Here is a 24,226-nt window from a genome sequence, read left to right as displayed (position 1 = left end):
AGAGAGAGAGAGAGAGAGAGAGAGAGAGAGAGAGAGAGAGAGAGAGAAAGGAAGAAAGGAGGGGGAGGGAGGAAAGGCAGACAGACAGACAGAAAGCCATATGAGAAAAATAGCCAATCAGAGATTCTGAACTTTGGCTTCAGCTCTTAACCCTGACTCAACAGAGGTTATAGTATTATCTTTTTTACTTTACCTCTCCCTAAGCCTCAGTTTCCCTATGTATGAATTGTGCATTGCCTATCCACCTGACTTATGTTGTGGTCGGGAATAATTTACTTAAGTTTTTTTTGTTACAGATTTTGTATTGGAAATCAATTTTCCTTTTCTTTTTTAATTTTAATAGACGGAGTAAGTACAGCAAAGCGAAACAAGAAGCAGATGAAGAGAAACATTTGAATCAAGGTATAAAAAAAAAATTGATTCCAAAAGTAATTTCATTTTTAGAGCATGCTTTGTGTTATCTAAACTTAGAAAATGTTGGTTAATATGCGTATTAATATTTATATAATGCATTCCTTATCCAAATAACATTCTTCAAGGATGTCAAGGTGCAATTGGTGATTCAGAGCTGTGTAATGTGAGGTTAAAGGCAGGAAGTTCTTTAGAGTCTGCACATTTCATCTTCTGCTCTGGAACAGTGTTCCTTTAGCTGCCTCATTTCTGGAGCTGGGCAGCAAGATGTGATGGGTCATCATTTTATTTTTGTGAATGAAAAATTGGGGTGGAGGTGAATTGGTAAAAGGACAAGTTATGTGATGGTAGTCTGTGTTGCTGGGATGACAGCCATGGAGAATATGCTAGTGGATTCTTGATGTTGAGGTTACAAATAGGCTCTAAGAGAAAGTTCAAAGACACCGATTTAAGAAGTTCAAAACACTTAAAGGAAGCCAGATGACCTAGCAGTGGTTTGCACGGGGATTTTCTGAGATGACAAGATAGTGTCAAGTGAGAAAACTGTAGCCTATTCAGTTCTTGATAATGACCGAGGAAGCAAAGAGGAAAAAGATGGACATTATTGGACAATCATGGATATTTGGTCACCTGGCATTGTACATCCTCAAGTCCCCAGTGCAAATGCCAAAGGAAGCTGTTGGGCATTGATGTCACCAGCTGCCTCAGAGCTCACATTTCCAACTTGTCTATGAGGAGGGTCGATGGCTGAATTGTACCCATGGTATCCACAGGATTCAGCTAGACTGCAGCATTACCTCCAGCTGAACCTTCTCTCCAAAAAAAAGAATACAAGTCTAATTTAGAGTCCTTATTCTCAAATCAACCAGTGACCAGTGTTCCTCCTATGTATATCTATCTAGGTTTAATCTAAGTCTGTTCCTTTTTGGTCATGTACTTAGTTGGTCCAACTAAGGGGGAGATGTGACACCCTGTAGACAGGGCCTGTGGAAACTGAGAGTGCCTATTGTCTTTGATAAGTTATAGCATTGGAAATGATGGGCACAGTATGACTTTAGTGTTAGGGCATTGAAGTTTGGAGCCACTGGTTGGGAGAAAGGAGCCCACCACCAACTCATTCCAAATTTTTTGATAAGAGATTCGCTTTTCCTCCAGGGACAAGTTGTTTTTAAACTCTTATCCTTGAAGTGTGAGGACATTCCAGGAAGTCAGTAGAGCTACAATGTCTTGAACAGCTAGCAAATTCTTTGTGTACTCACTAATGAAAACCAGAGCAAGCATTTAAACATTTTCATATGTCAACAACCATATAGTTAACCCAGCTCTTCCTATGTGAAGGGCTCTTTTTTTAAGACCTTGGCCCTTTAGGTTTAGTCATGTTGCCTTTATCCAGCCACTTTACCCCATGTTCATTTCTTAGGTGTTAGAACGTATGTGGATCCTTTCACATATGAAGACCCCAACCAGGCAGTCCGAGAATTTGCCAAAGAAATCGATGCATCCTGCATTAAAATTGAAAAGGTCATAGGAGTTGGTAAGTATCTGAGTGTACGTCTGATACTCAGCTTCCTTTGTAAATGTTAAATATGAATGTAGATCACACAATTACATTCACACGCATGAGTGTATTGCATGTATGTCTATATGCATAAATATTATTCACTGGGATTTCCTTAATCAGAGTATAAATTCGATGTTCTGTAAGGAACCTTGGTGCAACCGTGTATTTTAATCTCAGGAAAAGTGAGCATAGGGATAAAATAAAGGAACACAGTACGATCTGTAGCCAGACTGGGTGGATTCAGAATGATCTAATTCTCGAAAGCTGGGAGACTTTGGTGAGCTTTACCTTAAGCTTGAGCTTCCTGTGATAAAATGGAGCCTCTGAGAACAGTGCCTCCTACAAGGCTTTGGGAAAGACTAAATGAAATCATCACTGTGGTTCTCTAGCGAGGCACCTGTTCTATAATAAGCATACAATGAAGGTTATTTTGTCTTGAATGCATTGCTGATGCATCATGAATCCTTCTTCCACAGGCGAATTTGGAGAAGTCTGCAGTGGGCGTCTCAAAGTGCCCGGCAAGAGAGAGATCTGTGTGGCCATCAAGACTCTGAAAGCTGGTTATACTGACAAGCAGAGAAGAGACTTCCTGAGTGAGGCCAGCATCATGGGACAGTTTGACCACCCAAACATAATCCACCTGGAAGGCGTTGTCACCAAATGTATGTGCCCCACCCCCAAAGGAAGCTAAGTTGAGAGTTAACAGGGAGATTAAATACACATTTTCTTTCTAGGGAAATGACAGATGGGACAGGCCTACTGATTACTAATAAGAGGAAATCAGTGCAGGACAAGTCATTAATCTTTCAGTCAGCTCTAAATGGGTCTATGACTGCAGCTGATGCCCAGTCTCCAAGGCAACTTCTGTGAGATTTGGGGGAAATTAATATTGCAGAGTTTTGTGTACCACCATACCATCTTTCAAATCTTTGCTAGACCAAACTGATTGTCACAGGGTGGGCACGAGCAGATGGTAAACAAAATAAGTTTTATATAAAGCAAAACAAAAGCTCGCCACACCTTGTATTGGAAGCTCTGGTTCCAGATGCAGGGAGGGAAACTTGGGAATCTTTATTATACTGGGGGATTCGCTTGTCTGCTCTGCCTGATTGATGGCCATTGCCATTCAGCACCTATTTACAGTAACACCTGGTTGAACCTTCCCTCTTTAGTCCATTAGCATTCACTGAGCTTGTGAACCATGCTTCAGTTAAAAATACGACACAGCTCAACAGACAAGTTTTGTGAAGCAGCCCCTGTGTACATCTGTAAGGCTGGCTAAGACTTATAAAGTACCACATGGACGGGGCACCAAAGCAGGGTGTGTTTAAGGTGGCTCTGGTCCAGGAGCCCTGGTACCTAGCTACAATTACTACAAGTCAAGGACCTTGTAAGCTTGGGGCTCTGTCTTCAATGAGGGCAAGACGTCTCTTACTTGATTTAAGCTGTCTGTGAAAAGCTTGTCAGTCAACAAGTGCTGAGGGTCAGGATAGTTGCTTCAGGGGGTGAGACACAGAGAGAGGGAGCGAGGGGAGTGGGTTACATTTATAGTGAGTGAAAAGTATACAATCTTTAGGAAGAAGAAACCTGAAGGTTACTTTAAACAAATAAACCTACGTTGGAGTCTTCTAATAATGTTTAGGGGCCAGGGAGATGGCTCAGCTTGTGAAGAAGCTTGCTGCCCAGTCTGATGGCCTGAGTTCAGGCTCAGGAACCCTCTTGGCTGGAAGGAGAGAACTTAACTCCTGAAGATTGTTTTCTAACCTTAGGACAAGTTCCTTGGAGCACATATACCCCCCACCCCATGATGCTAAATAAATAGTTGTAATTAAATGTATTCTTTCAGCTTTTAAAAATGTGCTGAGCCACCTCTAAAGCAGCTTGAATTCGGGGTAGGGATGGGGAGAAGCACCTGGGTTTTCATTCCTATGAAGGACTCAGTAAAGGTGATGCTGACATTATGGGTCCATGATCCATGTGGAGAGTAACTGACCTTATGATAAAGTGTTTGCTGACGGCTTTATCAGAAGCTGGCGGTGGCTTTGATGGGTTGGTCAGTCTTTTGTTTTACTGTTCTCATCTATAAAAATGGAGATAAATAAAACTTGCCTTGCAAGGTTATTTGGGGAAGGGAATAAAATATTTAGAGTAGTTTTTATTGCACAATGGTAAATTACACACACACACAACACACACACACACAACACACACACACACAAAACACACACACACAAAACACACACACACTCCTCTTTAAGTGTTAACGGGTGTTATCATGTCTGAAGGAGTACATCTCTCCTCACATTGAGAATTCTTCAAAAAAGGAAATTTGATACTAAAGACATATAATTTTCTACCTGGTGAAGGCTATAATTAGCATAGAATAGTTCTATTTGCTTTTTAAGATTGGTTTTACAGACAGGATATTTTTCTGTTGCCTGTGGCCTTCGAAGCTGCCCAAGCCCCTCGCTATTTTAATTAAAAGATAACATTCCCTTTAAATACTTCTGCAGGTCCCTTTTCTAGAAAGGGGGCTCTGTTCAACTCGGGTGTTTTTCCTGCCGCAGACAGTGATTTTCCTAGCACCTCTGCAGAAGAGAGAAGAAACAGGGGATCTTTGTGTTAAAGTCCCACCACGCCTTTAAAAACCCATAGCTATTACAGCTGTAACTGTTACGAATGACTGGGTTCATTTGCATAATGCAGTTGTCACTGAATTAAAATGATTTAAAAATTTCCACCAGAGAAATTGTTGGGGTCCCTTCCCGTCTGTCCCCTCCCCTCGGAATCCCTGCCTCTTGGAGAGAAGCAGCCATCTCCATCCCGAACCCACTCCTGATTGGTTTTTCTTACCTTTGTAGAGCTCTTCAGGGTTCTGACAAATGGGTACTTCTAATAAATAGAATAGACAACACCGGAAACTTGAGCAGAATGGAAGAAGTTAGGCCAGGGAGCTGTGATAGTGAAAGGGCTCAATCAGAGTGAGTTGTTTCAAAACCAACCAGTTTCCTGAGAAATTATCTTAGATTCAGGGGAGAACCATAAATTGCTCCCGCTCCGCTCCTCTCTCATGGATCTTCTCTTCTGGAGAGCTCTAGAGGGAACTGGTAAAATGGAATTAGGTGTTAGCACTTGGTTGAGAGAACAGATTTTTCCTCATTAGTTGACAAAGTACCTTTTGATTGAGGCAGGATGATTAAGACTCACACAGGTGATTTAGCTGTGTCCAAGGACTTGGGGAGGGCAAACGTAGTGAGAATGGGGCCCTTCCCACGGGGACTGAACTGAGCAAGGCGAGATGGGAGCTCCTGACAACCCCTTTCAGCAAGGCCAAAGGTGTTCTTAGTGGCCTGGGTCTACGCAGGGATTCTGAGGGGAGGTGACAGAATGGGAAGGGACCCCAACAATTTCTCTGGTGGAAATTTTTAAATCATTCATTTCGTACTGCAAGTCTGAATGGCGTCATTCTCTAGTTTAAAATGCTTGCCTCTGAAATATGGCTTAGACATGAGAGTCTCACACACACACACAGAGTCAACCAAGAATGAATTGGACTTCGTTGAAATAGCCCAGCCTATTTTCTGACTAAATCACTAAGTCCAGTCAGCAAGAACAATAAAAATAAATATTTTCATCAGCTTACAGGTTACTTTCATCAAAGGGGATCTATAGCTCCTTCCAGATTTTCTCATAGTGGAAAAAAGGCAGGGTTACAATGTTTGCTAACCCCCCTTACCCACCCTGTAACATTACCCCTTGAAAAGAAAATTTCAGATCCTAATTCTTTGCCTGTAAGAAATTAAAGAAAGGTTATTTCCAAAGGTCCTCAGGAGAACTAAAGCAAAATGAAAAGGTTGATTTCCCCAAAGTCCCTGTAGACCTTCCAACCCTTTCGCTCCAACAATGAATTCAAGCTCCTGCCTCAGATAAAGTTATTTGTGAAGATTTTATTTATTTATTTATTTATTTATTAAAATAGATACAATATATTTGATCTTATTCTGTCCCCTCTTCCCCACCTCCCTATTGATCAATGTTCACTTGTCTTTAGGAAGAAAGAAAGAAAGAAAAGAAAAGAAAATCAAAACAAACTAACTCTCCAAAAAGGATCTGTTTGTCTTTTAAGATAAGTTGTTAAAGGAAGCACATAGGATATATGGTGGTGTGAGGAACTATGGGAAATCCTGGAGCCCAGGACAAGAGCGAAGGAAGGGAGCCGGATTCTATATGACGTGTACTTCAGGTTATAGGAATAATGAAGTATTCAGTATAACTACAGCCCTACAAAACCTGAGTTTCTCTAAAGAAGAAGCTTTCTCTGTCTTTAGCATCTCACAAGTTGCTCTTCTGGGGATAAAAATCAATAAATTATTCTAAAGCCCCCCCCCCAACGCTTTTCAACAGGCCTGCTCATTTATCATTTCCCCTTGTTGTTTAAGAGAGCAATTATCCATTCATGTGATCCCTGGATACCAGAGGCCACTTTTGTTAAGGACCCTGTCAACAAGCCATCCGAAGGGTTAACCTTCCAGATGGAATGTAAGCTTACATGTCCTTTGAATATTTCATTCCTCCCTCCCCACAGCTGAGGCAGAAGCATGGCTTGTTTTAATTAAATTAGATCGCACAAGACAGGTGTCTTGGCAGTAAAATTCTGCGCAGCCCATTTTTATCTCATTAACGGCACTGCTCATAAAGCGTTTTTGTTTTTCTTTTGGAAACTCTAGGTAAACCGGTAATGATCATAACGGAGTACATGGAGAACGGCTCCTTGGATGCTTTCCTCAGGGTACGTGTCTACTTTCTGCTAAGCCAGGGATACTAGTATCCAGTCGCTAGCAGAATCCTTGTGTACACTCTGTCCAATTGCATTCGTGAGATTTGTTCAGTAGGGTTCAGAAAGGGGAGAAATGGAATCTGATGTGAGTCTTAAGGCTATTGAATAATCCATGGGCAATGAAGGTAGTATTTGATTTATTCTCACACTGTAGCGCTCTTTGAGTCATGGATTCATTGCACTTGGACAATTTCCATCTATCACAGGAAGCCAACCCAGCTCCTTGAGTACACTCTACTCGTTGAATTAGTGACTTTGCTCAGAAAGGCCCGGAAATAATGCTGAGTTTCATTGCTCACCGGATACAGATACTCAAAAAGAACCCAGGAATAAATGCTTGGTGGTAATTGATTTGCCCTAATGTTAATGGGATTGTTCCCACTCTCTTCCTTTGCAGAAGAATGATGGTCGATTCACAGTCATTCAGTTGGTGGGCATGCTCCGTGGCATTGGCTCGGGGATGAAGTATTTATCTGATATGAGTTATGTGCATCGAGACCTGGCTGCCAGGAACATCCTGGTAAACAGCAACTTGGTCTGCAAGGTGTCTGATTTTGGCATGTCCAGGGTGCTTGAGGATGATCCTGAAGCAGCCTATACTACCAGGGTAAGGACCATTTGCCACCTCTGGCATCCATTCGCTCTGATGAAACTGATTCTCTCCTGTCATCTTGAGGTTGGAACCCTTCCTAATTTTTTTTTTTAAGTTTACTTATCCTTCAGGCCCTCTCCATATTTCTGCATTCATTTTAAAAACGTGACTTAAAAAAAAAAAAAAGAAGATTCAAAGCCAACTCTAATGGGTAACCATTTTATAGAGGCACAAATTACAAGCAAAATGAATTCTCTTTCCTCTGAATTTTCTTGGGCAAAGGGTTCATGAACAATGAGATGGTATCTTCAAAATTGAGCCAAATCAGAATCCAGTATCAAGGGCAATTTACTCAACAAATGATACATTATTATGAAAATCAGGAGATTGGATGACTTATTGTGTATGTGTGCATATATATACTATATACCAAATATATATCTGTGCAATGCTAAAGTTCTCTTGATTTTCTTTTTTTCCCCCCCTCTTCCTTCTGTACTCCTTTCTGAGCTTTTCTACTTGGTTCTTTTCCATTCTTCAGAGGGCAAAATTTCTTGCTCTAGATAAGCCAAAGCAATATCTCCACTTGTTGGCTCGTGAATTTGAGAATGTACATGAAGAATGTATAGACCATTTCCCAATATCTGATGGCTTTCATTTGATTTAGTACTGATAGATAAAAAGGACTAGGACAAAGTAGGGAATGCTCAGGGTAGGGAGAGAATGTGTGCTGTCTTAGCCTGACCATCAGAAAAAAACAGTCAAAAGGAATAAAGGCCCCATCCTCAAGTAATTCTGATATGCATGCAGATTCTCTTGTAAATTCTGAGGATATCTTTGCTGAGCTCAGATTTTTTTATTGCCATTTTCAATATTGGAATAGAAGAAAAGTTACAGAGGCTGCTAGAAAGATACATGCACATAGGTAAATCCCTTAGCAAAATATGTAAGGGAAGTGAATGTGTTCATCCATAGATAAGGTATGATGACAAAGTAGGCTGGGTTTTCATTAAGAACCACAGAGTAGGAAAGTAATTCCAAGTGGTTTGCAAGGAAAATCCTGAATGGTGGCTGATAGACCCATGTGTACATCTAAATTCAAGTCCCTTTCTCCAGGCAGAACATTAGGAAACTTAAAACTCAACTAAAAAAAGTTTTGTTTGTTTGTTTGTTTGGGTTTTTGTTTTTTGTTTTTATTTTTACAAGAACCAAGTTGAACAGTGTGATCAAGCAAGAAACATTTGAAGGTGTTTAGTGTTGTTTAGATTTATTCCGGGAAATCATTTCCTCTTTGTCTGTGTGATAATTTCTTAGTTTATCACTTTCTGTGATTTTTAAATTTTTTAAAAACACTAATTAAGTAATAGTTTCCCCTCAGAAAAACATACTGATTTTTTCCAAGGGCCTATTACCTTTTAGATTATACTGAGTAATGTTTGTCATGCTACATAAGACTAGGGAGACAGTATGGTGGAGAGAAAATATCTGTATTTGCCTTCCTTGTTCTTGTTTGTTGTTTTCTGTCACAGTGGTAAGCACAGCCTTCCTCAAGGCCGCATGAGAGAAAGGCAGTAAGAAGGCAAAACAAACATAAGCTACATATCCTTTGATATACCCCAAATAACATATGTATTTATGTAAAACCTGAGATTTCCTCTCTATAATATTGCCCTAAGCAGCACTCAGAATAATTAGACAGATTACTCATTGACTTCCCTATGGTTACCGAACACATAGGGAGAACTGCCTCAACCTAGAAGGCTTCAGCTCGAATAAACAAGTCTGTTGTTACTGAGAGCTACCTCAGGAATGCTGTCCTCTCTCCTGTCAAGTAATCTCTGCATTCAGAAACAAAAATGGCTGGCACATTGGTGGGAAAGTAAGAAAATGACTGATAGCTGATATGTTCACAGGGTGGCAAGATTCCTATCCGGTGGACTGCGCCAGAAGCAATTGCATATCGTAAATTTACCTCAGCCAGTGATGTCTGGAGCTACGGAATCGTTATGTGGGAAGTGATGTCATATGGAGAGAGACCGTACTGGGATATGTCCAATCAAGATGTGAGTTTTTACTCTGAGTTTCAGGAAGTTGTATATTACCCTATGGTTAAGTAAGCATTGGGTTTGAAATAATACATTAAAGTCAATGCTCTTAATACAAGTAAATATACCTAATAACCTCATTCCACATTATAACCCACTGATGACTTGGTTTCCAGACCAAAACTGAATTGTTTCCAATGTTTAGTGTAGGGGAAGAAATAGGTCCGTGGATTTATAGATAAACAATTCAAAGTTGGTAAAATCTAACCGATTTCATACATGGTGAAATTGACACAAAAAGTTTTGTTGAAAGAAACCTAGTGAATATTTTAAAGCTGGTATAGTTGTAATTAGACCTTGGCCCTCAAGGACCCTTAAACAAAGCCTCGCTAAATGACCCTTTGTAAATTCTGCACATCCCTTTAAATGTACCATCTGGACTAGTTCGAGGGGGAGTATCTACGATGCATGCAATTTCAGAGACACATTCAATAATGACACTAATAAGATTCCAGGCTAATAGAATTTAATTACAGACATCTCCAGTGAGGAAGGGAAAAACAAATGCAAAACACAGTCAGTCCCAGATCAGGGATTTCCTAGAACATGTTTTAGTTAATTCTGATAAAAAAAATTCTTAGGATTAGAAATGAAGTGACCCCCATGCCCATACCTTTCAAACTCTACTAGTAATATTTACTCATGGTAGGGCATTATAGAAGAGAATTTATGATGTAATATTTATCTTATCAATTAAAATGATGCTTTGAGAGTGTCATGCCCTGCTGTGAATTGGGCTAGCTGAGCCCTTAAAATTATATTTTGGAAAGCTTTCCTTTTAAAACTTGATTCTGGTGTGGAATGTTGTCTGTCCATCTGTCTCATTCAACTAACAAAATAGAAAAATTACAAACCCCTCACAATTAAAGGGCCAGATGAATTGAAAGAACCACAGATTCCTTCAAGCAGAAGAGTGGCCAGAGCAATGAAGAGGCCATGTGGCCGAGCAGCGTTTCTCCACTGTGCCTATCCTGTTTCAAAATAATTGTAGCACTGGCATTGTAGCATCTACCATTCATAAAAGAAGATTCAGAGTGGACAGGGTAAAAGATGGCAGCTAGAATGAGAGGCCACCACAAGATGCAAGAAGACTGTGGGTAAATGCCGTGGAGTCCATGGTGTGGAGGGATTATCGCTTATAGAGATCTTCAAGTATTCTCTTTCAGCAGTGTTTGGATTCAGTCCCTCAGAGGGAGCATGGTGTCTGTGGACTCACATACTGAGTTGTTTGCCATTCAACTTCCTTTATTTCAGTTGAGAGTCCCAGATACATGCATGTCTGTGAAAGAGAACAATATTCCTGCCCTACCTAATCTCAGACTTAGTAATTTTGACAATTTCTGTATTTCTGTGGAGCAATACTTTTCATTTGGGTGGCTTTGAGGCCATTTCTTACTCACAAATAATATTGATAATATCATTCATATATTGTCTGTCTGGATTTGAAGAATTGTTAGGAAATGTAAGTGACATCCCTGGGCATATGGCAAATGGAACGACAACACTGGGAAAACTACACCAAACTTAGTAGTAATTTATAAAAATAAATAATAATAATTATCTTTGGTCCCCCACTCAAGAGACTCAGCATTGAGCTGGAAAACATGCTTTGTTAACCTAAAAGCTGTCTTTGCAGCGGGCCTGGGAGAGAGCACACTCATCAGTTAGAGTTCTCCAGGCATCATCCCAGGGCTCTTCTCTTTGCATCCTCATCAGCAGAGAATGCTTTCATCAACTCCAAAGTTAATACCACATACTTGGAAAGATAAAAGGAGTAAAAGGCACAAACTGATCTAATGTGCTTGCCAAAGTTAAAATTAAATACAAAGACATAAAACGAGGTAGAGCAGAAACATCTCCTAGAAGGACAAGTAGATAATTCTGATACAGTAAGATATTGAAAAATACTTGGGGGGTGGTCTTCTGTCAAAAGATGGTTGCTAGATTGAAGCAGTGTGCGGGCTGAAAAGACAGCCATCAAATCTGTGCCTAGAATCCGGATCCACTCGAACGGACTGTTTTCTGCCACAGGCTAGTTTCTCAGCAGTCAATAGCCCCTTGTGGGATAAATCCAGTGTGGTTATTGGATGGCTGCAGAACTTTATCTTCTTGGCAGCTATCCTTTGGGGAGGGGCAAAGAAAAAGAAAAGGGACAAATAAAAAGGCATTAAAGTATCAAGCAAAACTGCTTCCAATATCTGAGGCTGCTCATAAACAAGGCTTATTACTGAGATGCTGTGTGAAGAGTTCACCCTCCTTAAAGTTGGCAGGAGTCTTTCCCCCAAATCACCTCTACTGGATTCAGGTCCCAATGGGGAGGGGATTTTAGAAAAAGCCAGTGAGAAGGTAGTATGAGCCAAATATGGCACCTAAGGCAGGAGGACATCAAGTGGGAGGCCAGCCAACTAAACTACACTGTTAGATCCTGTCTCAGAAAACAAAAGGGATGGGGGATGGGGGGTGGGGACTGGAAGGAAGAAAACTAATGTGCTATCTGTGAAGACACACATGGGAAGAGCTAAATTAGCAGTGTGGAACGGTTCCTTTATCTAATTAAGCAGGGAGACAAACCACACTGAATGGCCTTGAGCATTAAGACAATAAACACCTACCATGAAAACTTCCTTTTATTCATAAAGATCTGCCTTATAATATGCCTTATAATATTCTTCTAATTTTTTTAAATAATTTACTTATTAACACTTTGAATAGCATTCATCAACAGAGGACTGTGGCCAAGACAGACCCAGTTGATGCATAAGAGTACAGATCTCCTATAGAGAAAATAGCTGGATGTCTAAAAGTGGGCACTGATGCTGATGTAGTAGCTACTGAGTGAGTGGACACAGGGCTGAAATGATGCCTAGGGACGTCCAATTTAGAATTACTTCCTCAAGGATGCCTGGTGCTGGGTGGCTTTCATTGGAGTGTGTAGATGTGCTGAGGCTGAAAAGCAGAGTGCAGACAGGACCCTGTGATGTTGGAGGGCTGTCGCCAAAGCTCTGACACCATGCTGTGATCTAATTGGGTCCTAATCACTTTGGAATATCAATGCATCTTTCGTTCAAGTTTCAGATTGGCATCACTTCCATTTAACAGCTGGCTTTTCTTCCCTGTTGCCAGCAATACCTAGGTTTGGCTTCTGTAAAGGCATTGGAGCTGTGCCAATGCTTAGCCTGCTGGCAGCTTACCACAGCATCCTTTTGTCTTCTAGGTGATCAAAGCCATTGAGGAAGGGTACCGGCTACCCCCTCCAATGGACTGCCCCATTGCCCTTCATCAGTTAATGCTGGACTGCTGGCAGAAAGAGAGAAGCGACAGGCCTAAATTTGGGCAGATCGTCAACATGTTGGACAAACTCATCCGCAACCCCAACAGCCTGAAGAGGACAGGGCCAGAGAGTTCCAGGTTTGCCATGCTTACTAATAATAATGTATAAGGGACCACATCATTTGTGACAAGCAAGTGCAGTGCATCCTAAATCCTGGTTTGCAAAGTCACAGACCACCTCCGAGCTCTGCAACCTGGGTGGCTTTTTCAATTACTTTTAGCCTGAGGAAGCTTACCGGTCTGTGAAACAAAACAAAACAAAACAACAAAAACACAAAGGTCCCAGGGCCATGGTTCACCAGGAAGTTTCCTTTAAAGAATGGGCTTTCCTGTCAACAGATTCAGGACACCTAGACACAAGACTCATCTGGTGTAGATCAGGCTAGAAAGGCCTGTTGATTAGACTGTTAAATCAAAAACGATAAGACTCAGGCTTACTTTGGCTCTGGAATAACACTAAATGTAGCTAAACTCTACATCTTAGCTGGGACTGTGTGTAACTCTATTATTTGAAGAAAGAAATGCATCTACCATGTGGAAGCTATCTTTTTGTCCTATTCTTGGAAAGATTACAATGGCTCCCAAGCATTCTTTCCAGGTCTAGCCAGTTTCTTCGATTCCCAGGGTGAATCTCCCCTACCTTCTGGCCTTCATCTGAGTCCTTTTTGGGGGATAGGCAAGGGGAGGTATTTTTTAAGGACGATGTTTTAGTATTTGGTAGCCACTAGTACTGCATAATGCCTGTCTTGCGCCAAAGCATAGAGCAGGTTAGTTACACCATATAGTTTCCTCAGTTTTGAGCTTTTTCTTGATAATAGTACTCAAATAATGCCTGTCACTATTGATTATAATAGGATATAATAGAATATGGGACACGACTTAGCACAAAATTACGCAAATGTGGTGTTCTACAAAGAGAACAGAGATTTCAGAACAAGGTGGGCAGTGACTAACTGACACCCAGTGGAGATATTTTCTCTTTGAGGTTTTAAGACCTTGTCAGTCAATTGGAGCCCTGTTCATGAGCCTAGCCTGAAATCACAAATAAATACAAATAACTTGGGTTTTGTTTAACAACAAATGCTGTGACTCTACCCCTCACACTTAATGACAGATATAAAATTCTATGTGGCAATGTCATTAACTCAAAATTAGGAAAATTTGACCTTGTGTATTTTTACTGAAAACAGTTATTGAATTTTACTCAGAAAAATTATACAACTGAACTGACAGCTACAAGACAAAGGTCAGAGAGACAAGTTATTGAAAGACAAAATTGATGGCTGTAAAGTTAGTTTTTGTTTAAATATTTATGTAAAAGGAAAATAATGCAAATGAAAATAATTTAGGAAAAAAAATGAAAGCTCTTTAATGATTGGATTGATTCTGTATAAAAAACAAATCTAGGCATCACAGTAACTTCCTTCTGTTTTTTTTTTATATAAAAACATTTTTTGTTCTAATTTGAGAACATTATTCCAATTTAAATGTTTGTGCTAAAATGTTAAAGTCAGACACAGAATTGCTGTCGTTTTAAGGAGAAAGGAAAGTTTAAGAAGACCATGTTTCTGTGCAGGAAATTACAATAGAAGTGTTGTAAAATGTATCTTTGAAGGGTAGCCTGTGGTCATTCAGTAGAAAGATGAAGATGAGTCTCTTAAAGACTTATGGATGGGAGATTCCTCATGTATCTCTGTCATGAGGAAAGACAGAGTGCCTGAGACCAGTCAGTCTTGACTATAGATCTGTCAGTAAACTCCTGGCTTAAGAATGAACAAATTATAACTAAGTTAAGAAGTGCTTTGACTTTGTTGGAATAATTATCAGCAGAGGAATCTGAGGAGCATAACCCCAATCCATAGAACAATCAGAGTGCCATTTTTGCATGTGCTAGTTGGGCCTTGGTTGCTTCAAGAGAGGATTAACTCCCTCTGTCCTGGCTTTGTGGGGATGCACACTGACCATGTCTTGCACATCTAGCTGAGAGCATGCTGGACCGGAACTCTCTCTCTCTTCTCTCAGCTTCCGTCAATCCTGGCAGCTAGCAAGTTCCCAATTCTCTTCCCTTTGCTTCACTGAGGTGTCCAGAGTTGCTGAACTAATGTCTGTGGTATACAGTCCTGATGGAAAATGGATTCTTTCTCCAAAGACTGTATAGGGTTGAGTCACAAGGGCTCCCCCATTCTCTACCAAGTTAGAATGATCAGGGACATGCTATGTGACTCGATTCCCTGAGCGGTCCACCTAAAATGAGGGCCAGGAAGGGGGGGGGGGGGGAAGCACATGTTAAATTTGAATGACAGCCATTTTGCTTAAAAAGTTGACCCTTTGTTTTTCCAGCCTGTTTGTCTTAGGCAGTCTGACTTCTAGCTGTTTTACACACTCTAATTCTGTTTCAGACCAAACACAGCCTTGTTAGACCCCAGCTCCCCTGAATTCTCTGCCGTAGTTTCAGTGGGCGACTGGCTGCAGGCTATCAAAATGGACCGGTATAAGGACAACTTCACGGCCGCCGGGTACACAACCCTAGAAGCTGTGGTTCACATGAGCCAGGAGTAAGTACTCAGCGATGTAACACCAAAGGGTAAATCGAGATTTCATAGTATTTGCCTGTTGTGCTTTGAGTTTCATAATCATTCCCTACTCATTAAAAAAAAAGAAATCTGGAATTGTTGTATTGAAAATTAATGAATAAATCTCGGTGGGAGGGTTCGCTACCTGCCTCAGTATTTAACTTCCCTGAATGAAAGACACACACATAGATAGCCTTTATATTTTGAAATGTCTCGATCATCACAATAGCTGGGCTCCTGCCTAATCTCCACTACCGAGAGAGTCTACCTTCTGCCGATAATTCTGAGTTACAACTTACTAAATTTTGTGTTTTATCTTGGTTGTTCTGGGCCCAGAGGGCTGCCCAACTGGGCCGTGCTCTGGGCTGCACTTTTCCAGCAAGGCCGGTCTCCTCCTTCCCTTCCCAGTCACAAGCCCAGGAATCCTAATAAAAGTCTTGCTTCTGTCTGCCCTATCCAGCCATTGGCTGCCAGTATCTTTATTTACCAATCAGAACCAACTGGGGACAGATAGGCTCCCTCAGTATCTTATGTGCAGACATGTGAATTCTGCCTTGCAAACAATTTGGGGGACCCAAATTAACATTAAAATACAAACAACATTAGGCCAAACCCACTACATGGAATGCCCCTCATTTTGGTTGAGTATAATTTTACCTTTAAATAGTACCTGCATTGTTGTATTGGATGGGATAATGAAACATGTCTACACCTGCCTTGTACTGTACTAATTGTGGCTGATTCAAACGTGTCTGCATGAAGCCGTGAGGAAGAGGTTCTCCGTACCCTCCATGACTTTCTCCCCCTCTCTCTCGGCCCCACCTGCAGTGACCTGGCGAGAATTGGCATCACTGCAATCACGCACCAGAATAAGATTTTGAGCAGCGTCCAGGCGATGCGAACCCAGATGCAGCAGATGCATGGCAGGATGGTTCCTGTCTGAGCCAGTATCGAATAGACTCAAAACTCTCGAATAGTTTACCTCATCCATGCACTTTAATTGAAGAACTGCACTTTTTTTACTTCGTCTTCACCCTCTGAAATTAAAGGAAAACAAAAACAAAGACAAAAATATCTGCAGCGTTGCTGGGTGTAAGAGATTGCTGAAACCGTGGGGCTTATAATGAATGACCTTGATCATCCGAATTAAACCCGGAGCCAGTAATTTCTCAGAAGTACTCTGTCCATCGCTGGTGTGTAAAATACATGTACTTATATAAATAAAACTCTGCCTCCGAGTTTCAATGCTGTATTTCCCATCAGATATGTGGCTTTTCAAGTTACCCTAATCCTTGCTCTGTCTGGAATTTCAATGGAAGGATTTCATCTGTGGCATTAACTACAGTCATCACTCTTTACTGGAACGAAGACCAGCTGTGCCCCAGGAGCATTGTTAAAGGACTCAATGGTGGCTGTCAGGGCTTGGTTTATACCACAGAAGAAAATCCAGGTGAAGCCACTTGGCCCATTCATGTTGCCTCTTCAGTGCCCATGACACCTGGTGGATTTTTATGACATATGGGGGGAGGGTGGCTAGAAAGAAAAGAAAATGGATTTTTAAAAAAATGCAAACTCCCAAGCCCTATTACCCCTAACTGGACAAATGAGGTCTCTTTGGGCCTGAGGCTGTGCCATATAAAGTCTTGTTTGGGAATGCTACAAACTTATCATAACTACCTTATGGATACTGGGCTGAGACAATCCTGAATGGAGAATCTTCACACACACCCCTTTAAAGAGGCAACTCCCAAATTTACAAGGTAAGTTGAAAGAATGAGCAATGACTTTCTGGCAAATTCTCATTCTCTCTCTCTCTCTCTCTCTCTCTCTCTCTCTCTCTCTCTCTCTCTTTCTCTCTCTCTCTCTCTCACTTGTTTCCTTTTGAAACACTCATGTCAAGTGCTGGGTTGTATGAGATTTCAGTTCTCTTTGGATAGTAGAATACACCAAGATTAATATAGCTCCCTGTTATTCTTCAAGAAATAGGAAAAATTCCTTGAAGTGAGGTCAAGGTCGTGTGGCTGGACCCTATACTCGCCACTGTCTGCCTTTCTCTCAAGAAGGGTCCCTTTGCCCTTTAATGCCATTCACTGAGGCCAGGCCTATTTGTTAATATCTGCATCTCAGATGTAGTGTTAGGAGTCTTTCTAACTATTGTGCTCCTGATCTTTGGGAGGAGTCACTTAGATAAGGAAGCATTTATCTGTCTTATCCCAGTAACCCCTACACCAGACCAGTTTAGCCCTGGAGGATTGATTCATCAATGAGTCAGTGGTGTGACTGGGAATAGCTGTCACTTCCTTATTGCCAGAAAATGATCTTCTAAAATGTACTTTTCATCTTGTATTCCATTAGCAGCATCCAGTGCCTCTCTGTTTTATGTTCTAGAACTTTTTTCATGAAACAGGTATATTATATTCCTAACTGAGAAAGTTGCCTTTGCGCTAAGATTTTTGGGTTAACTATTTTCTGTTTTATCACTTTTAAAGAAGAGCTTGGCTAAGTTACATAGTTACATGATCTGTCTCTGTCTCTCTCTGTCTCTCTCTGTCTCTCTCTGTCTCTCTCTCTCTCTCCCTGTCTCTCTCTCTCTCTCTCTCTGTCTCTCTCTCTCTCCCCATCCCTCCTGTCCTCCCTCCCTCCCTCCCTCCCTCCCTCCCTCCCTCTCTCCCTCCCCCCTCTCATTTTTTTTTCCCTGAAAGCTATTTCTTATAGAGTAAGGAGTGCTAAATTTGATGCTGTCAAATTATGATGGTTTAGTAAAAACTTTTCTTACAATATTAATTGTAAAAAGCTTTTCTCTTCCCAAGGGATATTTTTTTAAGTACTCCAACAATTTTTGTTTTATTTCTGCTTTTGATGAAGCCTAGGAGTTGCTTGATTTTTTTCCCCCATGCTAAAAGTTGACAAATATGGGTGGGGAATCTGATTTTCTCTTTTTTTCTTTCTTTCTTTCTTTCTTTCTTTCTTTCTTTCTTTCTTTCTTTCTTTCTGGCTTGTTTTGATTTACAAAAAAAAAAGTTCTAAGAAACTGTGGAAATTTGGGGGTGTGTTGATTTTTGGTGGTGTGTGTGTATGTGTGTGTGTGTATGTGATATGTCTGGAGATTAAAGGACAAGAACATACAAAAGTCAGTTCTACATGTGGGTCCCAGGGATCAAACTCAGGCCATTAGCCTTGGCATCAGGCACTTAAAAGTCTTGAGCCGCTGAACCATCTCACTAGTCCTAGTACTTTGTTTTTAACCTCTGCAGTCCTGTTCCAATAAGAAAGCATTATGGATTCATACATAAAGTGAAAACAGAGTATCACCTCAAGGCCACTACTGAATGATTAAAAGGTTTCCTTTTTTAAAGGCTTGACATGTTTTTCTAAACACGGAATGTGTTCAAAGTGCAACCTCACTAAAGTATTCTAACAAGTGAACATTGTTTACAGTGCTGAGGTCCTTTTCTTACTCTTTGGCAGTTATCTCTGCAAATGGGATAATATGGAAAGTTACATCATTCAAAGGCCACCTTCAGAGTCTTAGTCTTAACCATATGCCTATTGTAGAGTCAAAGCCAATGGAAAGGCCAATAAAGGACGTCCCAAGTGTCTGCAGTAATACCCAAGGAGCAGTAAAAGTGTTTACTGCCTCCTGAAGTTTTAGCAGTGAGCCATGAGAACAATAGGAAAGCCACACTGTTTCCCAGGGCGTGGAGCCAGACTCTGGCATCCAGACAGCTATGCGGTCTAAAGCCAACCGAAACGTTGACACTGGAAACTCGCCCCACTTTGCTTCCTAACTCAGTTCCTCCACCTGTAAATTAGAAAGATAATGATACCTTCATAATAATAGCTTTCCCAACATGGCGTGTGTGCACAGAGCTCCCCAGAGGGACAAGTGCCATTCTCCCACCTCATCCAGGTTCACCACATGTTCTCTGCATGTGGCCTAGTGGTCAAAAGGCCGTTCAGGCTCCCGTTCAGGCTCGGAGCACCAGGCAGATGGAGCTTCTTTGCTTTGGTTTATGGAAGGCTGGGAGGCAATATGTATCAATATTAAAGGACACACCTGTAAAGATATTTGCATGTTCTATGACTAACTCAGAAGAGCAGCAGTTTTGTATATTGAACCACATGCATTTTATTTTATGCATTCTAGGCCCTTCATAGACCACATGGCTTCCTTGGCTTCAATTCTAGAACTCCCTTAATAAAGGAACTAGCTGCCTGGACTCTTACTGTGACATTAACTAGATGTCAACTTTCACAGCTTCTCACCTTAAATATATCCATCTTCACCTAAGCAACCCCCCTCCCGACAATGACCACTCAGTACTGTGAATATATTTACATAATAGGTATTTCTAGTCCCACATTAAGTGAAGAAGGGGGTTTGGAACCTGGAGGGGACAGGACAGGCATAGCAAAAGAAATTTTCTATCCAAATGTTACCTGTGCATATGGTGTGCTTGTATATTGGAGTTTTAAGGTCACGCTCCTTGTCCTTCATGTGAGCGTGCATGTATCTGATGAAATCTACATGTGGTCAGGTTTCAAAAACTACAGCTTATTATTTCCCAAAAAGGAAGGGTTAGAAAATGTGTTAGATCCTGTTTCTTTTCCTTATTTATTTGTTTATTTATTTATTTAGTTTTAGTTAGTTACTTAGTTAGGGTTTTGTTTAGTTTTGTTTATGAGACAAGAGTCTTACTATGTAGCCTACCTTGGCCTGAAACTTGTTATGTAGACTAGGCTAGCCTCAAACTCATACAGATCCACCTGCCTCTGTCTCCTGAGTGCTGAAATTAAAAGTTTGTAGCACTATGCCCGGCTCTCTGTTTTTTTAAAATAATAGTTTGAATAGCCAGTTATAGTAGCACTTGCCTTCAATCCTAGCACTCAGGTGGCATAGTATAGGCAGGTGGATCTCTTAAGAGTTCAAGGCTAGCCAGAGTGGCACAGTGAGACCCTGTCTCAAATAACAACAACAGTAGTAGTTGGGATAGTTAAAATCAGTCTCTGTATTGACAAATGAGTTGTCCTTACTAGTTTGTATTTATGGTACATATTAATGGGACTCAGTATGGGCCGAACCTTGTCACTTTCAGTGAAACCCAAAATGTTGTGTTTCTGGCTAGTTTGATAGAAACGTGACATGTAGCTGATCAGTTGACTGCTGGTTGGTAATACTGGCTGACATTTTTTTTTTTTTTTGTCTCTCTTTTCTCTACAGGGAATAGCTTCTGGTATCTCAGCCTCACAGCCCTTCCTGTTGATTACATAAGCCCTTGGAAGAAAATAGAACACGCCCTCCTCGGTTCCTTCTGAATGTTTTTCTTTGGCTTCTCTTCTGCCAGTTTTGAGGCAAAGACATGACAAAACACCTGTACCTGAACAGTAGAAGAAATGTGTCAAGTCCCCCTTACCCAGAAAAACAACACCCAGCTTTGGCATCTGTTCTCCAGCTACACTGAGGAATGTCCTATCTCAAGGCACCAGCTCTGCAGAGCCCTTGCTCCCAAACTCCTTGTGGTTTTATTTATATGTATTTCCATATTTCATTCCTGTACATCCCTGCTGCATCCATGTGGCAGCAAGTGACCAAATGTTACAGGTTTTACTATGGACGCCAGGTCAGGTGCCACCACGCAGAACAAAGCCAGTTCCGTAAGCTGCCTCCAATACGCATTGCTGAAGTAACATTTTACCCAGGGTGTGCCATTGCAGTGATATAAATATATTTTTTTCCTAGACTAAAATATGACCTGAATATCTCTTTTGATGTGTGTACATAGGTTTGTGAGTGTGTGTGTGTGTGTGTGTGTGTATGTGTGTGTGTATGTATGTATGTGTGTGTGTGTGTGCATGTGGGTGCGTGTGTAACCTCATGCTTAGAACTGCCTGTGGATGTTGTGGAATGCTATATACCTGGAGAGTTCTGGTTTATTACCAGTTCAAAGATAAAGAGTCACATGATATAGGAGATCTGGAGACTGTGTCTGTCCCCTTGGGACGCGACAGCTTGGAAATGCTACATGTTCTTCATCTGTAAGTGTAATGTGTCTGTCACATTCATCCTAAGAAGCAGTTCCTTGGACAGATGTTTTCACCACAATGGTGGAATGAAAATAAACCTGACTCGCCGATTCCACAAAGGAGAGAGAAGGGGATGGAATCCGTATAGTGACCCCAGATGGAGTATAAGTCGCCTTTTTTCCCTGCATAAATGAGCTTGTTGAATGCGAACAAATATATGCAATTCATATACTTTTTGGAGATGAACTTAGATATGTGTGTCAGCCTTGAGATGATGTGTCTGGAGTAATACTTTGTGTCCCAGTGTCACAGAAAAATACATACATGCCAGTGGCTCTTGAGGTTAATGTAGTTGGGATGAAATGGCCTCTAGGAATTCCAGGTTCCCCAATTACATGTGGAAAGTTCTGGTAATTAATATGCAGCTAACTACTTTTGCCCTTGAAAGTACATCAGTCTTCTAGAATCTTGGAGTTCTGGTGTATGAAGATTCAGTATTGACCGGATATGTATACCAAACTCCAGCCAGCATACTGCCATTTTACTTAACCTGAGTGGCTGCCTTGCTTATTCTGAGCTATGGTTACAGAAACTGTGGCCATTTATATAAGCTATAACATCAAATCAGGGAATTAAAAAAAAATAAAACGGGGGAAAAAGATTCTGAACCATATATTGTTGAATAAGTAAAGAAAATCACCAATAAATATTTATTGCATTCTGACAGGGTGTGTGGCATTGTATTCTCATAACTATGCCAGAGTGACAAAGTTAATTCACCCCTTTTGGGGGGACCTTAATATATTTTTAAAGGGATGTGCCTATGCATTGATGCCTGGAAAATATGTGTAAAAAAAAAACGGTGAAGTTGTACTTCTGAGTGAATCATCTTTCCCAGAGGTCAGGTGGGAGGAGGTCTACTTCCGGGTCTGTGTCCAGCCCAGGAGCAAGCGCTGGCCTCGTGAGTTGGAAGGCTAAAATTTATTCAAATCTACTAAGCAGCTACGAGCTGTGCCCTGCACCAAATCAAGCTGTTTCACCACGTGTCTGCAGGCTCTGAGTTATTTTTGGCAATCTTATAAATGAAATGTTCTGGTGTGTTTAAAAAAAATAGAGGAAAGGTTGTGTTCACAACATGATTACTGCGTGTGTTGAGACATCTGTATTCATCTGTGAAGGGTACGTGTATTAATCCATACACTCCTATAGCCTCAATTGTTTGTCTGAAGACACTTAAATTTTGACCAGTAAAGGAAAGTTCTAGAAGCAATATTTTCACTTCTTTAGCTTTGTCCAAATAACATCAAGTATTAATAAACGCTAAAGAGTGTATTTATTTTGTATTACTCCAAGTCTGTTGGAATATGCAAAGACTGTGGTTATAATTAGAATGTATAAGGCATATTATCATTTAGTTCATTCTGAAAAAGAAGTTAGCTGAACATCTCTTGGTTCATACATGTTCCAAATTTTGAGCAATCTTTTGAGTTAGCCATAGATTTTTCTATTTTGTTTTTATTTGTCAAGATATTTTTCTTCCCTTCATGAACTTTAGGTACACATAACTTATGTCATTTATTTATGGTCTTTTATACCTAGTTTGTAAAGTTGTAAAATAGCAAACTAAATGCAAAGGGTTTGCATTTGAAAGTAATAAAGTAGTTGCCGTATACAAACCGGAAATCTGGCTGTCTTTGTTGTACTTCATCTTTCTCTTCTTCAGTGTTGGGGACACATACTGCCCAAATGTTTCACCAAAGAGCTAAACCCAGCCTCTTTTCACTTTGAGACAAGCTCTCACTAAGTTAGTGAACATGGCCTTATAATCATATTAAAGCCCATGCTAACCTTGAACTTGGAATCATTTGGCTTCTGCCTCCCTAGTAGCTGGGATTACAAGCTTGTACCTCTCTTCTTTGATTGGCTTTGGTTATCTCATTTCAATATTTCCCATTTGTATGGTATTGCTATATAATTTGTCTCGAGTAAACACAGAATCTTGACTCCTGATTAAATGTATTTATTTTGAGGATTTTAAATATTTGATTAATTCTTTAATTAAAACATTTTTGTTTTTTGGTTTTTTATTTGTTTGAAAAAAACTTCACCATGTATGTAACCCAGGTTAGCCTCAAAAATCTCAGCCTCCTAAGTACAGAATAACCGGCATTTGCTGCTATGCCCAATTTACTAATTGTTATTTTAATTGTACATGTTTATAGAGTACAGTGTAATTTGATACATATACAGTATGTGAAAAGGCACTGGCTAAGATCTTACCCTTGCCATTGAAAACCATGCATCAGAAAATCCGATTTTGAGATCCTATATTCCATTTTAGACTGTAGACTTAGAATCCAAGATCCCCTGCTTACTAACTACACAATACAGTGTAAGATTCTTACATACCTTAGGCCTGTTTCCTTATTTGTACCACTGGTAATTATAGTGCTATGAGTCTTTATAAAAGTGAAATATTTTGCCATGTTTACTACAGATCTTGATAGTTCTCAGTCTGATGACACCAACTTCTTCAGCACCCTAGGCTCTTAAGCCTCTCTTGTTACCGACCCAAGATGCCAACACCAGACTTTTCTCATACAGTGCATCCTCTCTCTCCCTCTCCCCCTAGTCGCTCCATGACTCCCCTTTGAAAGAACCATCCTCCCAGGGACAAGCTCAGCTTAACAAGCTACAGTAAGACCAGACACAGACGATCACATCAGGACTGGACAAAGTCACAAGCAGGCAAAAGAGTTGGGGACAGCCCTTCCTCCAACTGTTAGGATTTCC

General features: G+C 40.7%; 1 protein-coding gene across 1 annotated transcript in view; it reads left to right on the top strand.

The window, feature by feature from the left end:
* Positions 1-16,411, top strand: part of Epha4 (EPH receptor A4) — a 134,160-nt gene extending 117,749 nt beyond the window's left edge. Inside the window, exons 9-17 of the mRNA XM_028760580.1 lie at positions 344-402; positions 1,832-1,945; positions 2,449-2,634; positions 6,700-6,761; positions 7,207-7,416; positions 9,315-9,464; positions 12,721-12,914; positions 15,236-15,391; positions 16,238-16,411. Coding sequence (XP_028616413.1) covers positions 344-402; positions 1,832-1,945; positions 2,449-2,634; positions 6,700-6,761; positions 7,207-7,416; positions 9,315-9,464; positions 12,721-12,914; positions 15,236-15,391; positions 16,238-16,352 — 1,246 coding nt within the window. The 3' untranslated portion in view covers positions 16,353-16,411. The remainder of the gene's footprint in view (positions 1-343; positions 403-1,831; positions 1,946-2,448; positions 2,635-6,699; positions 6,762-7,206; positions 7,417-9,314; positions 9,465-12,720; positions 12,915-15,235; positions 15,392-16,237) is intronic.
* The last annotated feature ends 7,815 nt before the right edge of the window (positions 16,412-24,226 follow it).

This window comes from Grammomys surdaster, unplaced genomic scaffold, assembly GCF_004785775.1.
Source record: "Grammomys surdaster isolate TR1022 unplaced genomic scaffold, NIH_TR_1.0 126546, whole genome shotgun sequence".
Classification (NCBI taxonomy): domain Eukaryota; kingdom Metazoa; phylum Chordata; class Mammalia; order Rodentia; family Muridae; genus Grammomys; species Grammomys surdaster.
This window is presented reverse-complemented; position numbering and strand designations above follow the sequence as displayed.